The 24,296-nt window shown below is 43.7% G+C and overlaps 2 protein-coding genes across 5 annotated transcripts; one reads left to right on the top strand and one right to left on the bottom strand.

Moving 5' to 3' along the window:
• Nucleotides 1-3,364: 3,364 nt before the first annotated feature.
• Nucleotides 3,365-5,907, bottom strand: LOC143678745 (uncharacterized). 2 transcript variants are annotated; one of them, XR_013173427.1, is made up of 3 exons: nucleotides 5,782-5,907; nucleotides 5,535-5,663; nucleotides 3,365-5,369 (listed from the first exon to the last, which is right to left on the bottom strand). XR_013173427.1 is itself a non-coding variant. In XM_077155694.1 (3 exons), exons 1-3 carry the CDS (start codon nucleotides 5,827-5,829, stop codon nucleotides 3,925-3,927), a joined length of 663 nt encoding a protein of 220 aa, XP_077011809.1. In that variant the 5' UTR covers nucleotides 5,830-5,907; the 3' UTR covers nucleotides 3,365-3,924. The 2 variants fall into 2 exon arrangements, 1 of the variants encoding a protein (XP_077011809.1); XM_077155694.1 differs by having other exon boundaries at nucleotides 3,365-4,410.
• A 12,106-nt stretch (nucleotides 5,908-18,013) lies between these two features.
• On the top strand, nucleotides 18,014-23,965 carry SSR2 (signal sequence receptor subunit 2). 3 transcript variants are annotated; one of them, XM_077156434.1, is made up of 6 exons: nucleotides 18,014-18,082; nucleotides 18,803-18,957; nucleotides 19,551-19,649; nucleotides 20,262-20,370; nucleotides 22,326-22,403; nucleotides 23,358-23,965. In XM_077156434.1, exons 2-6 carry the CDS (start codon nucleotides 18,803-18,805, stop codon nucleotides 23,466-23,468), a joined length of 552 nt encoding a protein of 183 aa, XP_077012549.1. In that variant the 5' UTR covers nucleotides 18,014-18,082; the 3' UTR covers nucleotides 23,469-23,965. The 3 variants fall into 3 exon arrangements, with proteins under 3 accessions (XP_077012549.1, XP_077012548.1, XP_077012550.1); XM_077156433.1 differs by having other exon boundaries at nucleotides 18,041-18,143; XM_077156435.1 differs by lacking the exon at nucleotides 18,014-18,082 and adding an exon at nucleotides 18,086-18,194.
• The last annotated feature ends 331 nt before the right edge of the window (nucleotides 23,966-24,296 follow it).

The following is a 24,296-nucleotide window of genomic DNA, read 5'->3' as shown; positions in this document are numbered from 1 at the left end:
TTCTAGGGTCCATACATCATTTCAAACCAGCACAACATGAAAACAGAAAAATTGAAAGTAAAAGTCTGGAAAAAGATAAACTATACAAACATGAACTAGAAGAACGTTGGCATAGTGATTTTAATAGTGGACCAAACAGAAGTTTGGGCAAAAAGCAATATTAGAGATAAAGAGTATTAATCTATGGGTATAAACTCAAATATTCATAAATGATAATATTTTCCAGGGAAATATAATAATCCTAAATATATTTGTACATTTAATAAGATGGCATTAATATAGTAACAAAAATTGAGAACACTATACAAAGAGAATTAGAAAAATCTCCAATCATAGATTTTAATATATTTCTCTCTATAATTAGGGAAAAATCAGTGAGGATATGGCATATATCATTAAATCCTAAGACACATTTTAACTGTCTCTGGAATTGGTAGATTTTACAATTGTTGGTCTCCTGAATTTGAGTCATAGTTTAATTGGCAGCAAGTTAAAGCTTTTTGATGGTAAATAAAACAATGGTAGTAAATGAAACCACTCAGCTTCACCTATATAATAAAATAGTAGTGTTTTAGTTTGCTAGCTGCCAGAATGCAACACACCAGAGACGGATTGGCTTTCAATAAAAGGGGATTTATTTAGTTAATGTATACTTCCTCAGAGCAAAGGCAGCTAACTTTCAAGTGAGGTTCTTTCTTACGTGGGAAGGCACAGGGTGATCTCTGCTGGCCTTCTCTGCAGGCCTCTGGGTTCCAACAACTTTCCCTGGGGTGATTCCTTTCTGCGTTTCCAAAGGCCTGGGCTGAGCTGTGAGTGCTGAGGTGAGGTATGCTGAGCTGCTTGGGCTGCGCTACATCATTTAAGCACCAGCCAATTAAGTCAAACATCATTCATTGCTGCAGGCACGCCTCCTAGCCGACTGCAAGTGTAATCAGCAACAGATGAGGTTCACATGCCATTGGCTCATGTCCGCAGCAATAGAATTAAGCACCTTCACCTGGCCGAGTTGACACCTGAATCTAACTACCACAAGTAGTAAATAAAATAGGCTCAATGAAATACAATATATATAATGCTGTATCCAATAAGCATTACTGTACATTTTTAAAGCACATATGGAACATTTATAAAAATTAAACATTTGGGGGAAATGCAATAAATCTCAATGATTTGAAAGGAGAGAATTAGTGCAGAATATGATTTCTTATCACAGTACATTTTTCTAGAAGTCAACACAAAAATGTTTTTGGAAATACGGAAATCCATTGCTAAAGTAAACTATGGGTCAAAAAAGAAGTAATTTGAAAGCATACTGGTCAGTTATTTTGTAGAACTGTCCCTCAATTTGGGTTTGTCTGATGTTGTCTCATGCTTAGATTGAGGTTATGCATTTTTGGCAAGAATGCACAAAAGTGATGTGCCTATTTTAGTGGTTCACAGCAGGGATAGACAATGTCGATATAATACATCTTATTATTAGTTATGTTAACCTTGAAATTTGGTTGAAAGGAGGTAGTATCTTCAGGTTTCTCCCCTGCAAAGCTTTTATTTTCCCCCTTGTGATTCATAAATACCTTGAAGGGGATACTTTGGGACCATGCGAATATCCTGTTTGTCCTCAAGCTTTCACCCACTAATTTCACCATCCATAGTTAGGTCTTGTTGCAGCCATAATGACTCTGGCATTCTAACAGTGCTTTTCTATTCCCCTTCTTCCTTCTATATTTATTTGTGGCAATTCTTCTGTATGAAAGAGCTACTCTTTCTCCCCCGTTCGCACATTTATTTTTATGTACCCTTCTTTAAGTGTGTTGTGACAGTAGTTGCTGCTGGTGCCCTGCCCAGATGCCCTTTTCTGGGCCATACACCCATTCCCAGCTGTGAGGGCTGACAGCTAGCAGCTCACGGACGGCCCCTTCACTGACCGTTTGGTGCCTTGGGCCACTAGAGGCTGCCTTGCTGGAGAAGTTACAGCTATACTGTTACTCTTTTCTTTATTATATTTTTTTAATTGGGAAATCTCCACACACATAGAGTCCAACCACATTATACAATCAATGGTTCACAATATGACTGCAGTTGTGTATTCTTCACCACCATTTTTAGAACATTTGCACTGCTCCAGAAAAAGAAATTAAGAGAAAAAAAAAAAAGAACTCATATATCCCATACCCCTTACAGCTTCCACTCATTGACCAACAGTATTTCAATCGACCCAATTTTTACCCTTTATCTTCCATTATTATTTATTTATCTTTATTCTTATTTTTTTTTTACTCCTCTGTCCATACCCTGGATAAAAGGAGCATCAGACACAAGGTTTCCACAATTACACAATCATGTTGTAAAAGCTATATAGTTATACAGTCTTCTTCAAGAATCAGAGCGACTGGAACACAGTTTAACAGCTTCAGTACTTTCCTCCAGCCACTCCAATACACTATAAACTAAAAAGGGATATCTATATAATGCTTAAGAAAAACCTCCAGGATAAACTCTCGACTCTGTTTGAAATCTCCCAGCCACTGACACTTTATCTCATGTCTCTCTTCCTCCTTTTGGTCAAGAAGGCTTTCTCATCCCCATGATGTCGGATCCCAGCTCATCTCTGGGAGTGAGGTCCCATGTTGCTGAGGAGATTTACACCCCGGGATTCATGTCCCATGTAGAGAGGGGGAGGGCAGTAAGTTCACCTGCTGAGTTGGCTGAGAGAGAGGCCACATCTGAACAACAAAAGAGGTTCTCTGGGGGTGACTCTTAGGCATAATTATCAGTAGGCTGAGCTTCTTTGCAGGAATAAGCTTGATAGGGGCGAGCCCCAAGATCAAGGGCTCAGCCTATTGACCTGGTTGTCCTCATGCTTGTGAGAATATCAGGAAATCCCCAGATGGGGAAGTTAAATATTTCCTCCTTTCTTCCCAGCCCACCAAAAAGACTTTGCAAATATTTTTTATTCTCTGCCCAAATTACTACCCTATTACTCTTGGGCAACCTACAGTCAATGATTGACTGAGATGGACTAAACACAAGGTCAAACCTGTACCTCAAAAGTGGGACCAGCTTTGTGGTGTAATTCATGCTTCAGAATTTCCTAGGATCAGCTGAAGCAAATTCTAACCAAGACCACATCCTTGCTTAGCTTTCTTCCCCTGCGTTATCCTGTTTCCTCTCATCCTCCTTCTCCTGAGGACATTCTCTCAATAAATCATTTGCACAAGAATCTCCATCTCAGGCTCACTGACATCAGATAGTGATTAATTTTTTGATCTTTAAGATTCCTTCTGAATTATTAAAGTGTATGTGAAGGAGGGGAGGGATTGGGAAGCTGTGGAGGGCGGGGAGTCCTTTTCTCCTTGACTTAGGCTAAGGAAAGAAAGATGAAACGGCAATATAAATTTTAGAGCTGGCCTTAAACTTTGCTACTAAGGGTGACCATAATTTTAGATATGGCTTCTAAGTTCATTCTGGTCAAAACAGTTTTTCTTGCCGTCTTCTTGTGTGCTACTGTTAGAAGCTCACAGCCTTCGTTTTACAGCTAAGAGTAACTAGGAGGGAAATGAGACAACTCTGAAGCTGAAAATCTGAAACATTGGGCCTTCAATGCTCGCCAGTTAGTCACCTCAAGATGCTGCCTCTTCAAGTTGTTTCTCAGCTTTTCGGAGTTCCAGGCCTCAAAGCTTTGTAGAAAACCTTCTCAACATCTCGAGGCCAGACCCATTCATACACTGAATGTGTTTCTTACTGACAGAAATTCACATACAGCTAGAAAAGGAGGAGATGTTGAGAGAGGGAAAGGGGTAGAAAAAGAGAAAGAAAGTAGATCCATCTAGTGTTAAAAACTCAAGAAAGATAAAAACCTGAAATCATCCAGGTCCTACATGCCATTCACAAAAATAAAATTTAATTTATTTACAAGCTGAAGGTTTAGGCTTTTTCTCCTGGTTTCTGCCCAGACCTTTCCACGGAGTTCTCTGAGGAGCTCCCTTGAGCTCTGGCCCGTCGCCCACCAATGCAGCCTCCGCCTGAGCCGGGCTCACTTGGGCCCCTCCCCGCTCCGCATGTCCTGCTCTCCTCTCCCGGCTCCGGCCCCCGGTGGCAGCAGCTGCATAAGTACTCACAGAGCACGGCCAGCCTCCAGCGGGACATCTTGACCTCAGCGGTGGACAGGCTCAAGCTGCTTTCCAAGATCCTCAAGTGCTCCTCATGCCCCAACGGGCTAGCCCTGGAGTATGGGTATTGTCTCTGGATGGTCCTGGGAGCTCGAGGAGAGGGAGCCGACCGCTCTACCTTGCAATCCTCATCTTCCTCGTCCTCATCACCCTCTGTCTTTGCACCATTTCTTTCCACCCGGACAACGGCGACCTTGCTCCGCTTCCGCCTCTTGGACAGCGAAACGCTGGACTCTTCTTCCTTGGGAAATCCAAGAGCAAGGGGTGAAGCGTGCGCTCCCCTGGCCTCTCCCAGGACACGTGGGACCGAGCAGAGGGGAAGGGAGGCAGAGAGAGCCTGAAGTCAGAGGGCAGGCGTGAGCCTGGCGCTCCCCTGGAGTACAGTGCGGGGGGACGTTTCTAAAGGGCAGCCGCGGGGGGGCGCAGCCGCTGAAAACTACCGAGGACAGGCTACAAAGCAGCATCTGCAAAGGACGCGCGCGGGCGTATTCCGAATGCACGAGGAGCTCATTATTCGAAAGGATCCTAAAGGCGTGTATAAATAGAGATCCATTTTGAAAGGGAAGAAACCACTCTCTCATTTATCTCTTCTAGAAAGCTGGGTTGCTCATATTTGGAGGTGATGGATACATTTCTTGTCTTGAATGCAGCGATGGGCTCATAAGTATATAAAATGTCAAAATGTATCAAACTGTGCACCTTAAATATGTGCAGTTTACTGTTTGTTAATTGTACCTCAATAACAAAACGAACAAGTTAGCCTTTAAACCGTACCCTATATGTATACAGGTTCTTATCCCATATATATATATATATATATATGTATGTATATAAGGTTCTTATACCAAGCGTGTTTAACAGAATATAAACGTTGAAAGGCTACCATGGAGGACTAATAAAAGTTGAGTAGCAGTGTGTGTGTGAGCTCTTGAGTCAGACAAACTGAACTCAAACCCTAGCGTCTCTGCTTCCTATTTAAGTGATCTCGGGAGAGTTACTTCACCTGCTGGTACCTCAATTTCTTCATCTGAAAAATGAGGATAAAAATGCAGATTATAAGGTTGTATGAGGCTTCAATGAGATATGACTTCTTGTAAAAGAACTGGCATGGAATAAGTATGCAATCAATGCAAGCTTCAACTGCTGTTCTTCTTGGTAGTTTTTCCTGGAAGGAGGGAATTCGAGCCATGGAAAGCATGCCTACGAGACAGGAACGGCGTCGTGTCGGAAGGATGTGGCTAAGGCCTGGAACGTCACCGCAGGGCGTCCTGTGGCTGGCGGGGAGCTAAAACACGTGCGGGGTGGGCAGGCGAGGGGTGGGGTGGGGGGCGCCGAGGAGGGAGGGGGCGGGGCGGGGGCGCTCACACTGGTCAGGTCCTGGCTCCCCTGATAGCCCATGTCATCTGTGAAGCTGTAGATGGAGCTCCAAGATACGTCAGGGTTGTCAAAAGAGAGATTCTCTGCCCCTGGGGCCCCCCAAGCTTCTCTGGGCTCCTAAAGGGGAAAAGAAGGAGCGGTCAAGTAGAGGAGAAGCTGCTCACACCAGCAGGGCTCAGGGCGTCACCCTGCCCGGGCCCTGGCTCCTGCCGGTGCTCATTCCCTGCCCACTCACTTTGAGAGTTGATGTCAAATTTGTGTTCTCTTTCTTCTTCATTATCATCGAAGTTCTATGGTCACTGACGCAAGGAGCCCCCGCGTGTCCCCTGCCTCCCTCACTGCACACTCACAATTCTTCAGGCCCCACGTCCTCACAGAAGTGGTTGTCATAGCAACAGGAGGGTGGGGCCCCAGGCCCCTGGGTTCAAGGAGGGCTCAGTTCATTCCAAACACACAGACTCACTCACACACACACACACACACACACACACACACTCATACACATCTCTCCTTCTTCACTCTTTAGCAAGAGGAGACGAGGACTGCTCAGCCCCCACCATTGGGCAACCCCAGGACCAATAGAAAGGGAGAAGAGGAGACGGTGGTCAAATCCTGAAAAAGGGACAAAACCCCAGAGGGTATCAATACATGGCAGATGTAAACTCCACAATCCACCCTGGAATCCACACCTGCCAGGGGGGAATTTGGCAAGAAGCAGAGCCCAGGAACTTCAGGTGGCCAGGGCAATCTGAGATTTTCAAGGGCTTGAGGGATTTTGAAGGAACCCTGCAGTGTGTGTTTCGGTACCTGAGCTCTGTCTGAGCCTCCCCGCGGCCCCTTCTTCTCCCATCGGCCCAGTCTGGACGGGAAATGGCCACAATTCTATCTTCCTTGTGTTTCTCTCCACACCCTCCCTGGGAGAAGCCCGTTTGCTCTGATCCAAACACACGTACAGATGAAATGCGATGCTGCAATGCATGGTTCTTGATGGGATCACAGATTTCTTCTTAAAGGGAATCATGGGAGAAATTGAAAATGGCCTTTCTGTTAGAAAACTGTATCAGAGCAGTGGCAGACTCCCTGGGTGTGGGAACAGCATTGCAATTATGGAGGAGAATGGCCTTGTTCCTGCGAGATATGTGCTGAAGTATCTCGGGGTAGTGTGTCATGATGCTTGTGACTTTTGAACAGTCCCCAAAATCGCATGCATATGTGTCTTTATAATTATATATAAATAGATAAAGCAAATGAACAAAATGTTAGCAGTCGGTGAATCTAGGTGAAAGGTGTACAGGTGTCCACTGAACCATTCTTTCAAGTTTCTATAGGTTTGAGATTTCTCAAAATAAAATACTGAGTCGGAGCGGGTGGGGATTAATTCAATGCGTACTGTGTGCTCAGCGGTGGTGTTGGCGCTACAATCTGCCCCGCTTTTCCAGCCTCGTCTCCATTTCCAGCCAAACCTGAGTCCACTGGCTGGGCAGCAGCAGTGCTTTTCCTACTGACCCTTAACACACATGGAGTGTGGCCTTGGAGAGTGGGGCACACATGTTTTCACTTTGTTCCTATAGATTGCCACCCACAGTCAGTCGGGAGTGCCTTTTCCCGAAAGGTCCCTTCTTTATGCTTCTCTCCTTTCCCCTGGGCCCTACTTCTTCCTGCTGCCACCCTCGCAGTGGGCTGGGGGAAGTCACTGTTTCTCACCCCTGCCTGGGGGTCTCACAGTGAGCCAGGCCAGGCCTTCTGCGGGGCATGGCATCTACCAACAAACAGGCCGCGCTCTTGCGCATAGAGACAGGCTCTTAGAGAGCACTCATGCGCTTTTCTGCTAAAAAAGCTCCTCACTAATACCAGAGAAAAGGGAGGGGAGAAAGGAAGGGACTAAGGGGACACAGAAGTCCTTTATATCATACTCTCCTGCAGGGTCTCTGTTTTGTTTTGGCTTAAACAACAGGAGTTTATTGGCTCACAGTTCGAAGGGTAGATTCCCAAAACTAAGAGATCAGCAGGCCTTCTCTGAAGGCTGTAGGGACCTCGTGGTGGCTTGCGGGCGACCAATCTTGGCTTCCATCATGGGGTGATCTATGTCTCCTCACATGGCTTGTAGGTCCGTTTCCAAATTTCCTTTGCTTATAAGACTCTGTTCTAGTTTCCAAGCTGCTGGAATGTGATATACCAGAAGCAGAATGGCTTTTCAAAAGGGAAATGGATTAAGTTGCAGGTTTACAGTTCTAAGGCCATGAAAATGTCCCAATTAAAGCAAGGCCATAGAAATGTCCAATCTAAGGCAACAGGGAAACATAGCTTGGCTCAAGAAGGCCGACAACAACAACAAAAAGACAGCCAATCCAATTACAAAATGGGAAAAAGACTTGAACAGACACTTCTCAGAAGAGGAAATACAAATGGCCAAAAGGCACATGAAGAGATGCTCAATGTCCCTGGCCATTAGAGAAATGCAAATCAAAACCACAATGAGATATCATCTCACACCCACCAGAATGGCCATTATCAACAAAACAGAAAATGACAAGTGCTGGAGAGGATGCGGAGAAAGAGGCACACTTATCCACTGTTGGTGGGAATGTCAAATGGTGCAACCACTGTGGAAGGCAGTTTGGCGGTTCCTCAAAAAGCTGAATATAGAATTGCCATACGACCCAGCAATACCATTGCTAGGTATCTACTCAAAGGACTTAAGGGCAAAGACACAAACGGACATTTGCACACCAATGTTTACAGCAGCATTATTTACAATTGCAAAGAGATGGAAACAGCCAACATGTCCATCAACAGACGAGTGGCTAAACAAACTGTGGTATATATATATATACGATGGAATATTATGCAGCTTTAAGACAGAATAAACTTATGAAGCATGTAATAACATGGATGGACCTAGAGAACATTATGCTGCGTGAGTCTAGCCAAAAACTAAAGGACAAATACTGTATGGTCCCACTGATGTGAACCGACATCAGAGAATAAACTTGGAATATGTCATTGGTAACAGAGACCAGCAGGAGTTAGAAACAGGGTAAGATAATGGGTAATTGGAGCGGAAGGGATACAGACTGTGCAACAAGATTGGATACAAAAACTCAGAAATGGACAACACAATACTACCTAATTGTAATGTAATTATGTTAAAACACCGAATGAAGCTGCATCTGAGGTATAGTTTTATTATTATTATTATTATTATTTATTTTTTATTTTTTTAATTTAAAAAAATTTTTTCTCTCTATTGTTTTATTTCTTTTTCTGTTGTCTTTCTATTTCTTTTTCTAAATCGATGCAAATGTACTAAGAAATGATGAATATGCATCTATGTGATGATATTAAGAATTACTGATTGTATATGTAGAATGGAATGATTTCTAAATGTTGTGTTAGTTAATTTTTTTTTATTAATAAAAAAAAAAAAAAAAAAGGCCGACAACATTCAGGGTTTCTCTCTCAACCGGAAAGGCACATGGACGTCTGCTAGCTTTCTCTCCTGGCTTCTTGTTGTGCCGAGCGCCCCTGGGGGCATTTTCCTGCTTAATCTCCAAAGGTCTCTGTCTGTGTGGTCTCTGTGGCTTTTTCCAATCTGGTTCCCTCTTAATGGGCTCCCGTAAGCAACCCCACCTTGAATGGGTGGAGACTTCTCTCCATGGAAATCATCTAATCAAAAGTTACCACCCACAATTGGGTGGGTCACATCTCCATAGAAACAATCAAAAAGTTCCCACCCAGCCATATTGAATGAGGATTAAAGGACATGGCTTTTCTGGGGTCTACAAATTCAAACCAGCACAGACTCCAATCATACGGAGTGAAAGCCAACTCTGTTTCGATTTGGCCTCATCTTTTTTTTTTTTCAATTTTTATTAATAAAATCAATCAACATACAACACAAACATTCTTAACATATGAACATTCTGTACTTGGTGTGCAATCAATGGCTCACAACATCATCACATACTTGTATATTCATCACCATGACCATTTCTCAAAACATTTACACCACTCCAGAAAAAGAAACAAAAAAGAAAACAGAAAAAAAAATCATACATACCATACCCCTTACTCCTCCCTCTCATTGACCGCTAGTATTTCCCTCTACCCAATTTATTTTAACATTTGTTCCCTATATTATTTATTTATTGTAATCCATATCTTTTACTTATCTGTCCATATCGTAGGGAAAAGGATCATCAGACACAAGGTTTTCACAATCACACAGTCACTTGTGAAAACTATATCATTATACAATTGTCTTCAAGAAACATGGCTACTGGAACACAGCTCTACAGTTTTAGGTGCTTCTCTAATACAGCCTCTCTAATACACCTTAAACTAAAAAGGGGATATCTATATAATGCTTAAGAATAACCTCCAGGATAACCTCTCGACTCGATTTGAAATCTCTCAGCTACTGACCCTTTATTTTGTCTCATTTCTCTCTTTCTCCTTTCAGTCGAGATTTTCTCAATTGCTTGATGCTGAGCCCCAGCTCATTCTAGGATTTCTGTCCCATGTTGCCAGGAAGATTTACACCCCTGGGAGTCATGTCCCACGTAGACAGGGGGAAGGCAGTGAGTTTGCCTGAGCTTGGCCTCATCTTAACAGGATCTTCGAGGGTCCCATTTACAAATGAGCTCACACTTCCAGGTCGGGGGGTTAGGATTTGAACATGTGTTTGTAGGGAGTGTGATTCGACCTACCACAAACCTCTAAATTTTTATCCACTATCTTACAGCCAGACACTCAGAATGTGCACTATGGAGATTTGTGGATCTGGCATCTCGCCAGGTAGGTGGTGGAACAGGCAGGAGCTAGCTGGTGGGTGGGTGTTGGATGAATGCGATCCCAAAGGAACTGAGCTTGTGAAGGCTCGAGTAGAGGCCCAGACCAGGTGAGTGAGCCCCGATGCGGAGAGGAAGAGGGAGCCAAGAAATCAGGAGCTGCCCTCCACACCCAGGAAGGTGGGCGGGAGGTAGGGGCCCCTTGGCCTTCTGCCTGAGCCTCCAGGGCAGAGCCGCAGCTCCCTCCAGCCTCGCAGATGTTCCTCCTGCTCTGTCCCCACCCTAAGAACACCATCTCCTGCTTTGAGAAAGGATGGGCAGCGGTCCCCTCCCCATCCCACATGCGCACACCTCAGGGGAAGTGCCTCAAATCGCGCAGCAGGGAGGACATTACGCAGGATGGAATCAGTCAGGCACAAAGGGACAGATATTGTATGATTCCACTTACATTAAGTTGCCAGGATATGAAGCTCATAGAGACAGAAAATAGAGAACAGATTACTTTTTGGGGTCAGGGAGGAGAAGGGGGAGATAATGCATCATGGGCATAGAGCTTCTGTTTGGGGTGATAGAAAAGTTATCTGGTGAAGATAACACAACATTGTGAACATAATACCATGAATTGTATGCTTGTTCAGGTTGTATGTATGTATCCACGTTTTAAAAAGAGAGAGGAAAAGAGATTAAAGAGGCAGTAGCAACTAAAGGCTCTACGTGATGATCCCAGACTAGATCTGAAAATTTAGGAGAAAATGCCCTAACAGACATTATTGGGATGTGCGAAAAAATTGGAGTATGGACTATATAAGCTTTATATCAGTGTAAAATTTATTGAACTGATTAATTGTACTTAAGGTGGTTTTATAAGTGAATAGCTTTGTTCTTGGGAAATGGACACGGCAGCATTGCATGTTCAAGGAATATGATGTATACCACCTATTCTCAAATATTTAGAAAGTAGATAAATAGAAAGTGAGGTAGTTGGGTAAATTGAATAATATGGCAATTCATTAAAAGTAGGTAAATGTGGATATCTGAGTGATGGCTGTAATGGAGTTCTCTGTATGGGGTTTATATGATTTTTGCAACTATTCTGTAAATTTGAAATTATTTCAGAATAAAGAGTTTTTTTTTTTTAAAATTTGTGGCAGCAATTCAAACTATGACATCACTGACACTCTCCGATCAGGTTTAGAAAGTGGCCTGAGCCGTGAGAAATCCCTTCCTAAAGACAAAGCCCAAATTGGCAAATAAAGACTCCTCTTAATTCTTTTTGTGCCGAGGATATCTGGTAATGTCACCTTAAACTCAGGGGCATTGGCTTAATCTAGAGTCTTGGGCATTTTATGAGATGTAGACCAAGGCATCCTGAATTTGAGGTCTTTTGAATTCAGCCATAGTGGTCCATGTGTTTAATATCATGAAATTTACCCCATTCTAAATGTTCGGGATTGTTTTGCTGTAACCCACAATCACAGATGCAGAGGGACTCTGAAACCTATGCCAGCAATTAAAATGTCAGTAATGAAAAATTCGGATAAATGTGGCTAAAAGGAGAAGCTTTTGGATATACATGTTACTAGAATAAGAATTTTTAAAAAAACCCATATGACCGTACAGTACACACAGTGAACCCTAATGGAAACTATGGACTATAATTAATAGTACAATAATAGTATATTTTCTCACCAGTTGTAACAAAGGCTCCACACTAACGCAAAATGTTAGTAATGAGGGCAGGTGTATGGGAACTCTGTATTTTCTGCATGAGTTTTCACGTTAACCTATAACTTCTCTAAAAAAAATAAAATAAATTCCTGCATATGATCTCATACTATTGGTCTCTGTCCTAATAGTGCTTCTAAAATCCTTTCTGCAACCCACTGAGTGGAGAAAGTATATTTTCCTTTCAGTTTGTTGCTTCCATTCTTTTTTCTCTTAGATGCTGGGAATACCCGGAACCAGCAGCCTGTCAGAGGAAGGACTGTTGGAAGCCATCTCTGCTCTTCCCTTTTTTCTGTCTGATAAACACTGTGAGCCTCAGGGAAGATTTGGGAGCCTGATGAGCTGCTTCTTGGCCTCCTATTGCTGATTAAATTCCAAAAGCACATGGATTTGGTCCCAGTTGGCCACCCACCCCGGCCTGATCTCTCTAGGTCTAGTGTAGCACTGTCTCCCACTTCTCAGATCCCTCAGCTGCCCCCTTAGAAATCCCAGGCTCACTACAGCACATCCCAGGTACAGGCAACTTTCTATACTCAAGTCATAGGGCCCCAGACCCACAGATCCTGTAGAACTCCTGGGCCCAGCGAAGCTGCAGGATGACTGATGAATGAGAAACTTGAGACTCACCAGCCAGCATGGGTCGATCCAATGACCCCCCTATCTGAAGTCTCTGGGGAAGGCCTGAGGGGGAAGGCGTTTGGGGGTCACAGATCTGGAAGAAGGAACTCAGGGTGGGCATGTACAGCTGAACCTTCACTCAGACTTAAGACTCGTTCTGCCCTCGCCCTCTGCACACTCACTTTTTTTCTTCTTTAATTGCAAAGGAATCCCTGCATGTGTGCAAACTTCTAATCTGGGGTGCGGGGGTAACTTCCCTGAAGGAATGGTTTATAGACATGTATGACTTCAACTAAACTACCTTCAATACACTTACACTATCTCAGGCTGCTTCAGTCACTGTATCAGCAAGGGTGTGGTACATGGTTGGCATTTTCAAACAGCCAGGAACCTCCACACTCACACTTCTTTTTTTTAATAATAATTTATTTTATTTTATTTTTTTAAATACCAAAAAACACCAAGCAAATGCAAACATTCCTATTTTGATCATTCCGTTCTACATATATAATCAGTAATTCACAATATCATCACATAGTTGCATGTTCATCATCATGATCATTTCTTGGAACATTTGCATCTATTCAGAAAAAGAAATATAAAGAAAACAGAAAAAAATTCATACATACCATATCCCTTACCTCTCCCCTTCATTGATCACTAACATTTCAATCTAAATTTATTTTAACATTTGTTCTCCCTATTATTTGTTTTTATTCCATATGTTCTACTCATCTGTTGACAAGGTAGATAAAAGGAGCACCAGACACAAGGCTTTCACAATCACACAGTCACATTGTGAAAGCTGTATTATTATACATCATCTTTAAGAAACATGGCTACTGGAACACAGCTCCACATCTTCAGGCACTTCCCTCCAGCCTCTCCATTACATCTTGAATAACAAGGTGATATCTACTTAATGCATTAGAATAACCTCCAGGATAACCTCTCGACTCTGGAATCCTTCAGCCATTGACACTTTGTCTCATTTCATTCTTCCCCCTTTTGGTCGAGAAGGTTTTCTCAATCCCTTGATGCTGAGTCTCAGCTCATTCTAGGATTTCTGTCTCACATTTCCAGGAAGGTCCACATTCCTGGGAGTCATGTCCCACGTAGACAGGGGAGGGTAGTGACTCTCACACTTCTTGATCAGATGAGGCCAGGGAAGGGAGCAACTATCAGAACTTAGAGAGAGTAGTCATACGGAGAGGGATGCCTCCCAGGAGCCAACTCATCAGGGAAGGACAGAGGAGAATAAGTAGACTCTCTTCCTGTCCTTCAATCTCTTATGATGGATGTGACGCACATTGGTCAAATCCAACCAGTAGCCAGAGAGCAAGGAACCCATCAAGGTATTTATTTCAGGTTAGCATGGGAGCAGAGGTCAGGGGCATAGTTCCCATCTGGGAACAATCAGTGAAGTCTGCCTGAAGGAGATGATTTCTGAGCTGAGTTGTAAGGGGATGAAAAAGAGTTGGACAGATAAGATAGAGAAGGGAATGAAAGGCAGAGCTGGGCATTCCTGGCAGAGGAAATAGCACAAGCAATGCTGTGGGTTGGGACAGATCTCACAGTTCTTGTATGGTGTCTTAGTTTTCCACGCTGCTAAAAAATACATCACACAATGGGTTGACTTAGACGATGGGATGTTATTGATTCACTGTTTTGAGGCTAGGAGAAGTCCAAAATCAAGGTGTCAGTAAGGTATGCTGTCTTCTGGAAGATGCTAGCATTCTGGGGCTGGCTGCTGGCAGTGCTTGGTTCCTTGGCTTGTATCCTTGTGTTGCATCAGATGATGATGTCCTCTCCTTTCTCTTCTGGATTCTTTGACTTCTGACTTTTGGCTCCTCCATGTGGCTTTCTTTTTTTCTGACTGTGTTTGAATTTCCTCTGCTTACAAAGGACTCCAGTAATCTGGACTGAGACTCTTCCTCAGTTGGACCATACTTCAACTAAAAATAACATCTTCTGAGAGTATCTATGTACAATAAGTTCACACCTGCCCTAGTTGGTAAGCAGCTGGAATGCACTACCCCAGAAATGGAGCAGCTTTTAAAAAGAGGAATTTATTAAGCTGCAAATTTATAGCTCTAAGGCTGTGAAAATGTCCAAATTAAGGAGTCCAGGGAAAGACACCTTAGTTTAAGAAGGCCGATGACATTCAGAGTTTCTCTCTCAGCTAGAAAGGCATATGGCGAGATCTGCTAGCTTTCTCTTCAACAGCTTCCCTGGGGCTCTGTCCGTTCTGTTGGCTCTGTCGATTTTGGTGGCTCTCGTGACTCTAAAGCTTTTTCCAAAATGGTTCCCTCTTATATGGCTCCAGTAAGCAACCCCACCTTGAATGGGTGAGACGCATCTCTATGGAAACCATCTAATCAAAAGTTACCACCCACAAATGGGTGGGTCACATCTCCATGGAAACAATCAAAAAGAGCCCACCCAGCAATACTGAGTGAGGGTTAACGGGCATGGCTATTCTGGGGTATGCAACAGATTCAAACTGGCACAACACCCATGGGATGCTGATTAAGATTAAGTACATGTCTAAATTGAGTAACATAATTCAATCTACCACTTATGGCCTGCCAAGAATTATGGCTCTTATTCTGTAGACCATGGGAAACCATAAGGAATCACTATGGGTTGGAGCAGCTAGACTGAAGGCAGAGAAGAGTTAGAAGGCTACTGCAAAAGTTGAGGAGGCTTAATGTAAACCACGGACTCCAGTTAATAGTACATTTATAATAATAATCTTTCATCAATTGTAACAAACATACCACACTAATGCAAAGTTTTGCTAATAGGGGAGATACATGATAACTCTATTTTCTGCATGATTTTTCTGTAAACCCACAACTTTTCTAAAAAATACAAAAGTTGAGGAGAACCTGGTTAAAACAAAACTCAAGGGTATGACCTGAAATGAGGACTCTGGGAGCAAAACAGTCCAAACTCTTCCCTCTACCTGAAATCCTTCTCACACAGAATGCCTCTTTTTCCTGTCAGAATTCAGCCTGTCCTAAAAGATTCAGGAAACTTCTTTGAAGAAGAAGCTTTACTGATCATGCTACCTAAATAAGAGCTCTCCTTGCTCTGGGCCTTGTGACACTTTGTACTTCTTTTATCATTTGTCTTTCCTTTATTGCGAGTATATCTCATCCCATCTGCCATGGTAAGGTTCATTTTCAACGTGGCCAAGTGATGGTAACTGTTTGTCCGGTTGGGCAAGCGCTGGCCTGTCTGTTGCTATGAGGACATTTCATAGAATTAAATCATGATCACATCGGCTGCATCCACAGCTGATTCCATTTGTAATCAGCCAAGGGGAGTGTCTTCTGCAATGAGTGATACTTAATCTAATCACTGGAAGCCTTTTAAGGAGGATTCAGAAGAGACAGGTCCTCTTCCTGCTTCAGCTGGTGAACCTCTTCTTTGGAGTTTGTCCAGACCCTCCATCGGAATCGTCAGCTTCACAGCCTACCTTACAGATTTTGGACTCTACATTCCCACAGTTATGTGGGACACTTTATAAATTTTATATTTACGAACATTTCCTGTTGATTCTGTTTCTCTAGAGAACTCTAACTAATACACCATCATTAGGCTCTAAATTCCTTGATGACAGAGGCCATCTCCTATATTCTTATCTCCCACAGTGACTAATACAGAGCTGGACATATAATAGGTTCTAAAAAATGAATGCTCAATGTATCAATGAATGAACAAGAGACACAATGGATGGAGTAGAGGCAGGAGAAGGATCAAAGGTATAAGTGGGTAAAGCAGGGATGAAAGCATTTCTCTTCTGAATCTAGAAGTAGCTCTTTTATCAGGACTCCACACTGCGTACGCTGAAGATATATTCTTTTTGGATGTAACTGAGTCTGAGAAACAAGAACATTCACACTTTATATCTTTCCAGTCCTGGAGAAATTACTATAGAAAGTAATCTTGGGAAGGAATGGGAATTTCTCCAACCAACAGGTGCTTCTTGAGCATTTCCTGTGTGTCCAGCATCGCTGTCATGACTTTGGATAAATGTACACTACAGAAATAGGACCTGATCTTTAGCACAGTTTTCTTTCAGGCCACACACAATTAGAAAAATTAAGTTCTGAATTTTTATGCTGTAAAAGATCAATGTGGTCTGACAAAGCCAAGGAAGTCTTCCCAGAGGGGATGAGACTAACAGGACCCTGAAGGATGGGTTGCATTTGTATAAGGAAAGGGGCCAGTAGGTCAGTTCAGGGAAGTAACGTGCACAGAGACCTGAAATGGAACGAGAGTGCAAGTGGTTTGTAGAGAAGTCATTATTACTCATTCCGGGAGTGCTAAGGCTTGGCACTAAGCAATGAAAAACCGAGATCCCTGTCCTCACTCCGGGAGGTGGGAGGTAGGGGTAATATGGGGGGAGCCGGAAGATCCTAAAACAAATGCAAGGTGATGTGTATTATTCCACAACAGTAAATCCCATGGAAAATGAAACGTCATGTTCGTTACTGCATTCTCAGTACCTAAAACAGTGACAGACACAAAACAAGTGCTCAAAATAATGTCTACTGAGGGAAGGGATGCTACAACAGAGATACAGAACAATAATGGTAGTACTTATAGTTCCCATTAATTGGACCAAGCACAATAATATTATTTTTACATGCATTATCTTATTTGACCCACAAGCTTTTGAGGGTACTTTTTCTCCATTTTACAGATTTGGAAACCAAAGCTTTATGGAAGTTTACATCTGCCTCGAGATTACCTAACCAAGAAGAGACAGAACTAGGACTTGAACTCAGGACTGTCTAATTCCATTGGCCAATTTCTGAACCTAGAATCTACTTTCAAAATAAAGTCTGGGAAAGTTTGTCTGGTTGCTGACTGAAAAGAGTAGAGAAGCACAGAGTAATTTCTAAGAACCAAATCGGTGATGGGGGTATGGACAATAAAGGAGCTCCTTTTTTGCCACTGAATATAGGAGATGACTACGTTTCTCTCCTGGGAACAGAAAGAATGCCAGTAACCTCGAGAGAAAGAGCTTTTCTCTAACTCCTACTTCTCCAATGACAGTACACTCGACATTCTAGACGGATGTACCAAATCTATAGGTTTGTTAGTTCTCCGGAGCCCCTGACCAGAAGTGGTCACATATGTGGTGGCAAGTTAACGTAAAAAGACACTAAAGAAGGTAGAGTGAGAAAAGCGTGGAGAAGGCATAGGCACACCAGTCTTCTAAGCCCTCTGCCCCGGGGCGGGCGGGTGGGCGCTGCAAAGGGAAAGGTGGGGCTTGTCCACGGACTACAACTCCCACAAGGCACCGGCGGAATCGCGAGGTTTCCGTTAGCGTTATTTCCGGTCTCTCGGGCGCTGACGCTCTCTTCCGGTCTTGCTGGCTCCCGAAAGGTATTGGGGATGTACACGGCGAGTCTGGAGGCTCTGGCGGTCCGACTGGTGGGGGACAGAGGCCCGTATCCGCACGTCACCCAGCGACGGGGAATTAGCGCGCGGCGGGCGGGTGGGCGAGAGAACACGCGGGCGCGAGGACCTGTACCCTTGACAAGAGGGGGGAGGGGACAGAGCGGACTGAGAGACCCAGTAAGGGATGAGTAGGATCCCGGGGGAAAAGCTGCGAGTGGAATGCAGGGGCGTGAAAGGGGACCCTGCGGGCTCTCCCTGGGATCCCAGTGGCGCTGGGCAGAGAGGGAGGGGAGCAGCGGGAACGCAGCAGCCTTGGGGGACTCCTCTGTGTGAGGGAAAGCTAGTGGCTGCTGCAGGTCCCAGGCACCCCAAGGAAAGCCATTCTGAACACATGATACCCTCGCAGAAGACCCCGTCAATTGGGGAGCACCCCTGGCCCCTAACAGGAGGGGAGCCTGTGAATATGCTGGTGCTTAGTCCGATTTTCCGAAGGCTACAGAATGACGATAGTAGGCAAATCACAGGAACGGGTCAGCTTTGGTGGCTTTTAGACTGCTCCATGGAAGGAGCTGCTGCTTTTAATGGGTCAAAAGAGCTATCTGATTTTGTTAGGGAGGGCTGTCAGAAGGATTTTGGTGTTTTTTTGTTTTGTTTTGTTTTGTTTTACATACTTGGGTTAACTGCTAACTTTCTTTCTCTCTATAGATGAGGCTGCTGGCATTTGCAGTGTTGGCTCTATTTGCTGTCACTCAAGCAGAGGAAGGGGCCAGGCTTTTGGCCTCCAAATCACTGCTGAACAGATATGCTGTGGAGGGGCGAGACCTGACTTTACAATATAACATCTATAATGTTGGCTCAAGGTAAAAACCTAAAGCCTAGCAGGTCGGCCCTGTTCTGGATTTCCTAGCTGGGAATGGGGAACATCTTAGTGGGGAGTATTTTCTCTTTGGGAGACCTCGGTTGTCAGATATCATGAGAGATGTATTGTGGGAATAAGAGGACATTCTTACCTAACCAGTAAGACACCATCTTCCACTTTTTGCATTGGAAGAATTTCAGAGGGGAGAAGCAAGAATTATGGCAAAATGGAAAGAGAACATTTTTTTTTTTAATTTTTAATAAAACCAATCAACATACGATATATGAACATTTTTTTCATCACATAGTTGCATATTCATCATCATGATCATTTCTTGGAACATCTGCATCAATTCAGAAAAAGAAATAAAAAGAAAACAGAAAAAAGATTCATACAGAATATACACCTTACCCCTCCCTTTCATTGATCACTAGCATTTCAATCTACTAAATTTAACGTTTGTTCCCCCTATTTATTATTTATTTAAAAAAAATTTTTTTAAATATCAGTAAACACTAAACAAAGGCAAACATTCTTAACTTTTGATTTTATATCTGTTACTTACTAACCCATTTTGTTTCCTCCTTTTTCTAGTGCTGCATTAGATGTGGAATTATCCGATGATTCTTTCCCCCCAGAAGACTTTGGCATTGTCTCTGGAATGCTCAATGTCAAATGGGACCGGATTGCCCCGTATCCTCTTAGCAGTGGGTGAAAAAGGCTGGTGGGTGGGAGGGAAGGTTGCCAGCAGAGTAGCCAGGTTGCTTCAAGCAGGCTGAGGGTGCACAGCCGTTCTCCTGTCACCTTTGCCTAGTCTGGGGTGAGAGATGGAAATTGTGTGAATGTGATTTAGGGTAGACCTAAGGAAAGGAGTTCTTAAAGTTCAGATTATAAGGCCCTGAAACATGTAGGGGTGATATATACTTTTCTAAAGATGTCTGTAACCAGGCAAGGATATGTAACAGACTTTAAAGAAATTCAGTTGAATATCAGCACGGGGGGCATGGATGACCTTTTAAAGTCTTTTCTTATTCACTGTATCTCTATGCTGATCTACCAGTTATTTCCTGAGTATTTTGAAATAGATGAAGTTTTTCCCTTGTGAGTTAAAATCTTTCGATTTTTCTGGTGAGGGTAAATGTTCTTTTTGTATTCTATTCTTTTTCATTCCTGCAGTCATATTGTATGATACACGTGTTGGCAGTTGTTTGTGAATGGCACACGTAGTCCACAAATTGAAAGCTGTTCTGGAGAATCATTACAATCTTAGCTTCATCTCCGTCCCTTCCTTAACTCTCAGGCCAGTGCTAGCAACGTCTCCCACACTGTGGTCCTGCGCCCTCTCAAGGCTGGTTATTTCAACTTCACCTCGGCAACCATTACATACCTGGCCCAGGAAGATGGGCCTGTTGTGGTGAGTTGTCCAAACCCTTAGCAGGATGGAACTCAGATCTCCAAAATTTCCCCGACCAGGCTCCAATTTCAGTATGCCTTCTACTGAGAGCTCTTGCAGAAAATTTCCAAAGCAGCTGCTGAATTCTGAGGGAGATAGGATTGACCAGAAACTTGGGGAGTATTGTCCTAAGGAAAGAAGGAGTTACAAATGTGGAAGTTGCAGAGTAGAGCAGTTGAAGATGGATGGGAAGGGAACCTCATGGCTTTCCCTTCCTCTTCATTCCGTCTGCTTTCCTTTTAACCTGGAATGTGTCACGTGCCTCCCCGTTTGCTGCCATCCTTGTGCTTCTGATCCATCTTCCGTACCGTTGCTCGATGACTCCCAGTCTCCGCTGTTAGCACGTCTTCCCCGTGCTTGAACACTCCTGCTTATCACATCAAGGCTGAGCTGTTCTGCCCGTCATTGCACCCTTTCCAGTAGTTGGCTTTTTTTTTGCCTCTCCTAATTAGGCCAAGCTCGTTCCTGTCCCTTTCTCGCTCTCATGCTTACTCTTTCCTCTTTGTCATTGTCCTCTGAAGCACCCTCTTTCCTCCATTATTTGAAACTTTTCAAGATCCAACTTTGAGCTGCATCTCCTTGGTCCTGTCTTCTGTTTCTGCAATTCATATGCTCTTCTCTATTCATTCTTTCAGTAAACATTCAGTGACTGCATCTAAACTTCTGTAGCACTTAGAGTCTGTGTTACTTGAACATTTAATTACTGTCTTCAATAGTTCCCTTACATATGTGTAAATCTTTACCACTGAATTTAATTATAAAGTCCTTGAGGCCAGAAACTTTGTCCCAGATTTCTCTCTGATTTCCAAGTTTCTGCATTTACTTTTTCTTTTTCTTTTTCTTTTTTTCACATGAGCGTGCACGGGGAATTGAATCTGGGTCTTGGCAGGCAAGAACTCTGCCCGTTGAGCCACCGTGGCCCGCCCCAAGTTTCTGCATTTGTAACAGAAACTCTGCAACCTTTTGATTGATTGATGTAAAGGTTAATCGACATTTATTGAGCCCCTGCAATATGCAGGACTGGAGAATACCAAGAAGATTAAGATACTGCTCAAGCCTTCGAAAAGCTTAGGTTATGGATTTATAAAGACCTTTGACAGGACGATACAAATAGAAGAACTAAAGGAAAGAAAAGATTTTTAATGCTAAGTGCAGGTTCTTAATTTTCTTCTTTCATAAATTATATGGAACCATATTCTTGTACTCCCAGTTGCGTGTTCACATCTTATGTCATTTCTACTTTCTCAGAAATAACCTCAGCAATCTTTGGTTCTGTCTAGTGCTTGCTGAGTTAATAGACAACAAATCAAAGGCTCAGTTGCCACTTAGAATGAGGTTGTTTGCAGTGTGCTCCAAACTCTTGGCCTCATCTCCAAGACAGGAATGTGGGCCAGACTCTTACCTTCATCTCATTTGGTTAGGGCTTTATGCTTTTCAGAATCCTTCTCATTATTTTGTTGGAGCCTCATGACCACCCTGTGAAGTATGGGAGAAGACTATTCCACTTAAAAAATGAGGAAATGGTTGCCAAGGGCAAGTCATTCCATTCCACCTCTGGCCCTGCAGAGGGGCCGGGGATAGTAAACAACTTCATTCTTTTCAGGGTCTGAGGTTAAGGTAGAAGAATTTGGCTTTAATTCCAGCTGCATACCTGGCTTGCCCTATTTAATAAACACTTATCAAAGGTGGTGTTTCCGCAGGAGTAACTCAGGTCTCCAGGCTGCTAGTTTACTGTTCAAGAGAGAATCATCCAACTTTCCCTAATTCACAAACTTTTCTTCATCTTCTCAGAGCTTTCTGGGACCTTTGGGAACTAAAAATGCAATGTTGACAATTGAGTTGGTTGGAGTAGCTCTTTCTCAGGAAAGATGGGTTTGCAGCTTAACCTTAACAGTCTTTTTTTCTCTTGTTTTCAGATTGGCTTTACCAGTGCTCCTGGACAAGGAGGAATCTTGGCTCAGCGGGAGTTTGATAGGAGATTCTCACCCCATTTTGTAAGCTTTCCAGTGCCCCCTTTTATCTTTCCCGTGGTGTGAAAACACCCTTTTGATCCTGGGACCTCTTAGCCTCCTTCAAAAATTTAATTAGTAGACTGGTTCTTGCTGTCTGCTTTTGTGGTATCTGTTATAGACAGGTATCAAATATCATGATTTAACCATGTCCAAAGATTTTTGGCAATGATGTCACAATTGCCAAAGCCAAAAAAACTGACCTTTCTCTTGCGTATTACTCCATCTTAGAGCCCTGGGTCTGTTTTGAATCTGGGTGATGGAGCCTTGGGAAGGTTACATGAGAACTCTGCTGTGGTCTAGGACAGAATTTGTTGAAGTTCCTAATTCTGGGTGCTGTTCTGTGCTTTGTTTGGGAAAACAATGGTAAGACACAGTCTCTGCTGTTAGGATCTTCTAGGGCATAGAGAACTCAGAACAAGTAAATGGAAGAAAAAATGCTGGGATAGAGTTTATAAAAGGTGCTGTAGGAGCATATGGCAGGAACATCTGTTCTTTGTGATAGGGTTTTCTGGAGGAGGTGAAGGTTGACTGGTTGAAGGGATGTGGGAGGGCAGGCCTAGGAAGAGGGAGCAGCTCAGAGGTGAGTAAATGTGCAGTGCCATCCAGGCAAGGCAGGTAGCTTAGTGAAACTATCGAGTAGAATGTCGGACAGAGGAACAGGAAAGTGAGGGCTGCAGGGGTTAGGTCACAGAAGGCAGAGATTGCTTACAAGAGAGGAGCTACTCTTCCAGTCTGGGTTAGGTCAGACGAAGCCTTTGGCTTTACCACTTGAAAGATAGATTGGTCTTTAGGCATTTTGTATCAGAAATTCTCAGAGAGGAACTTGCCTGAAAAAATTTTGCTTAAAATTTGGGCTAAATTGTTCCCTTTTTCATTGGATGCATTCCTTCCCACTTCTCTCCTATACTCTAATCCAGACTTTGTTTTCCTCCACAGCTGGACTGGGCAGCTTTTGGGGTCATGACCCTTCCCTCCATCGGCATCCCTCTGTTGTTGTGGTACTCCAGCAAGAGGAAGTATGACACTCCCAAAACCAAGAAGAACTGAGTGGGGCTTCTGCAGCCCTCCCCTCCCAAGAAATATCCAGGTGCTTTCCAGACTCCAAAGGGTATCTCAGATACAATCTCTTCTTCCTTAGCCCTTGGCCACTTTCTCCTGGATCCTGCCCTGCTCTCAGCCAGAGTGAAGAAACAGGCCCAGAGTTTATGAGAGCCTCCTTGTTCCATCCTGATGCCATACAGTGGGTTTTTCTATAAACAGGAATGCCTTTGGCAACAGCCTTGAGCTCAGAGGGCCCTCTGGTGTCCCACTGAGATGTTGTTGGGTATATTGCTGGCAACGTGAACTCTCTTAGGGGTTCAGGAGGGGGCACTTCGGAGACTGCCTGACACTTCAGAGACTCCCCACCCCCATATTCCTCCCCTTAGAAGCGGGTAGAAGATGAAATGAGAGATGTGGGACACTTGGAGCCTACCCAGCCTCTGTTCTGGTTAGGGAGGCGCTTACCAAATGGAATTTTCTAATAAAAACAAATGCCATGCTGATTTGTCTGTTTTCTTATCACCTGCGAGAGCACTGGTGGTTGTTGGAGCTGAGGGCCCAGGCTTCTGGGCAACCGAGCTGAGTCGCTGCCTCTTCACTCTAGGGTTTGTGGGTCCTATTTCCACAAAGCTGTCCGCCCCCAACCCTCTGTTCACTTCTCTTTGGTTCTCACCAATCACCACATATTCCCCTGTTAGCTCCTGTCCACAGCGAGAGGAAGAGGCTGAGGAGAGGTGGTCTGCAGGTCAGCAGCTGTTCTGCCCTAGGAGTCATTCTGGCCTGATTTGTTTACAGTCTGAAGCTCTCTTGTGCCTGACCCCAGCGCTCCCTTTT

The sequence above is a fragment of the Tamandua tetradactyla genome, chromosome 4, assembly GCF_023851605.1.
Source record: "Tamandua tetradactyla isolate mTamTet1 chromosome 4, mTamTet1.pri, whole genome shotgun sequence".
Lineage (NCBI taxonomy): Eukaryota > Metazoa > Chordata > Mammalia > Pilosa > Myrmecophagidae > Tamandua > Tamandua tetradactyla.
The sequence above is the reverse complement of the archived record's forward strand: the minus strand, read 5'-3'. Positions and strand labels throughout refer to the sequence as shown.

What these genes read in the sequence shown, in the direction of transcription:
- LOC143678745 (XM_077155694.1), bottom strand. Translation starts at nt 5,829, where the DNA reads ATGATAATGAAGAAGAAAGAGAACACAAATTTGACATCAACTCTCAAA. An exon ending in ATTTGACATCAACTCTCAAA is followed by an intron (nt 5,664 to 5,781) that starts GTGAGTGGGCAG and finishes TTTCCCCTTTAG; the next exon opens with GAGCCCAGAGAAGCTTGGGG. An exon ending in GGAGCCAGGACCTGACCAGT is followed by an intron (nt 4,411 to 5,534) that starts GTGAGCGCCCCC and finishes GGATTTCCCAAG; the next exon opens with GAAGAAGAGTCCAGCGTTTC.
- SSR2 (XM_077156434.1), top strand. Translation starts at nt 18,803, where the DNA reads ATGAGGCTGCTGGCATTTGCAGTGTTGGCTCTATTTGCTGTCACTCAA. An exon ending in ATCTATAATGTTGGCTCAAG is followed by an intron (nt 18,958 to 19,550) that starts GTAAAAACCTAA and finishes TCCTTTTTCTAG; the next exon opens with TGCTGCATTAGATGTGGAAT. An exon ending in GGAGATTCTCACCCCATTTT is followed by an intron (nt 22,404 to 23,357) that starts GTAAGCTTTCCA and finishes TTTCCTCCACAG; the next exon opens with CTGGACTGGGCAGCTTTTGG.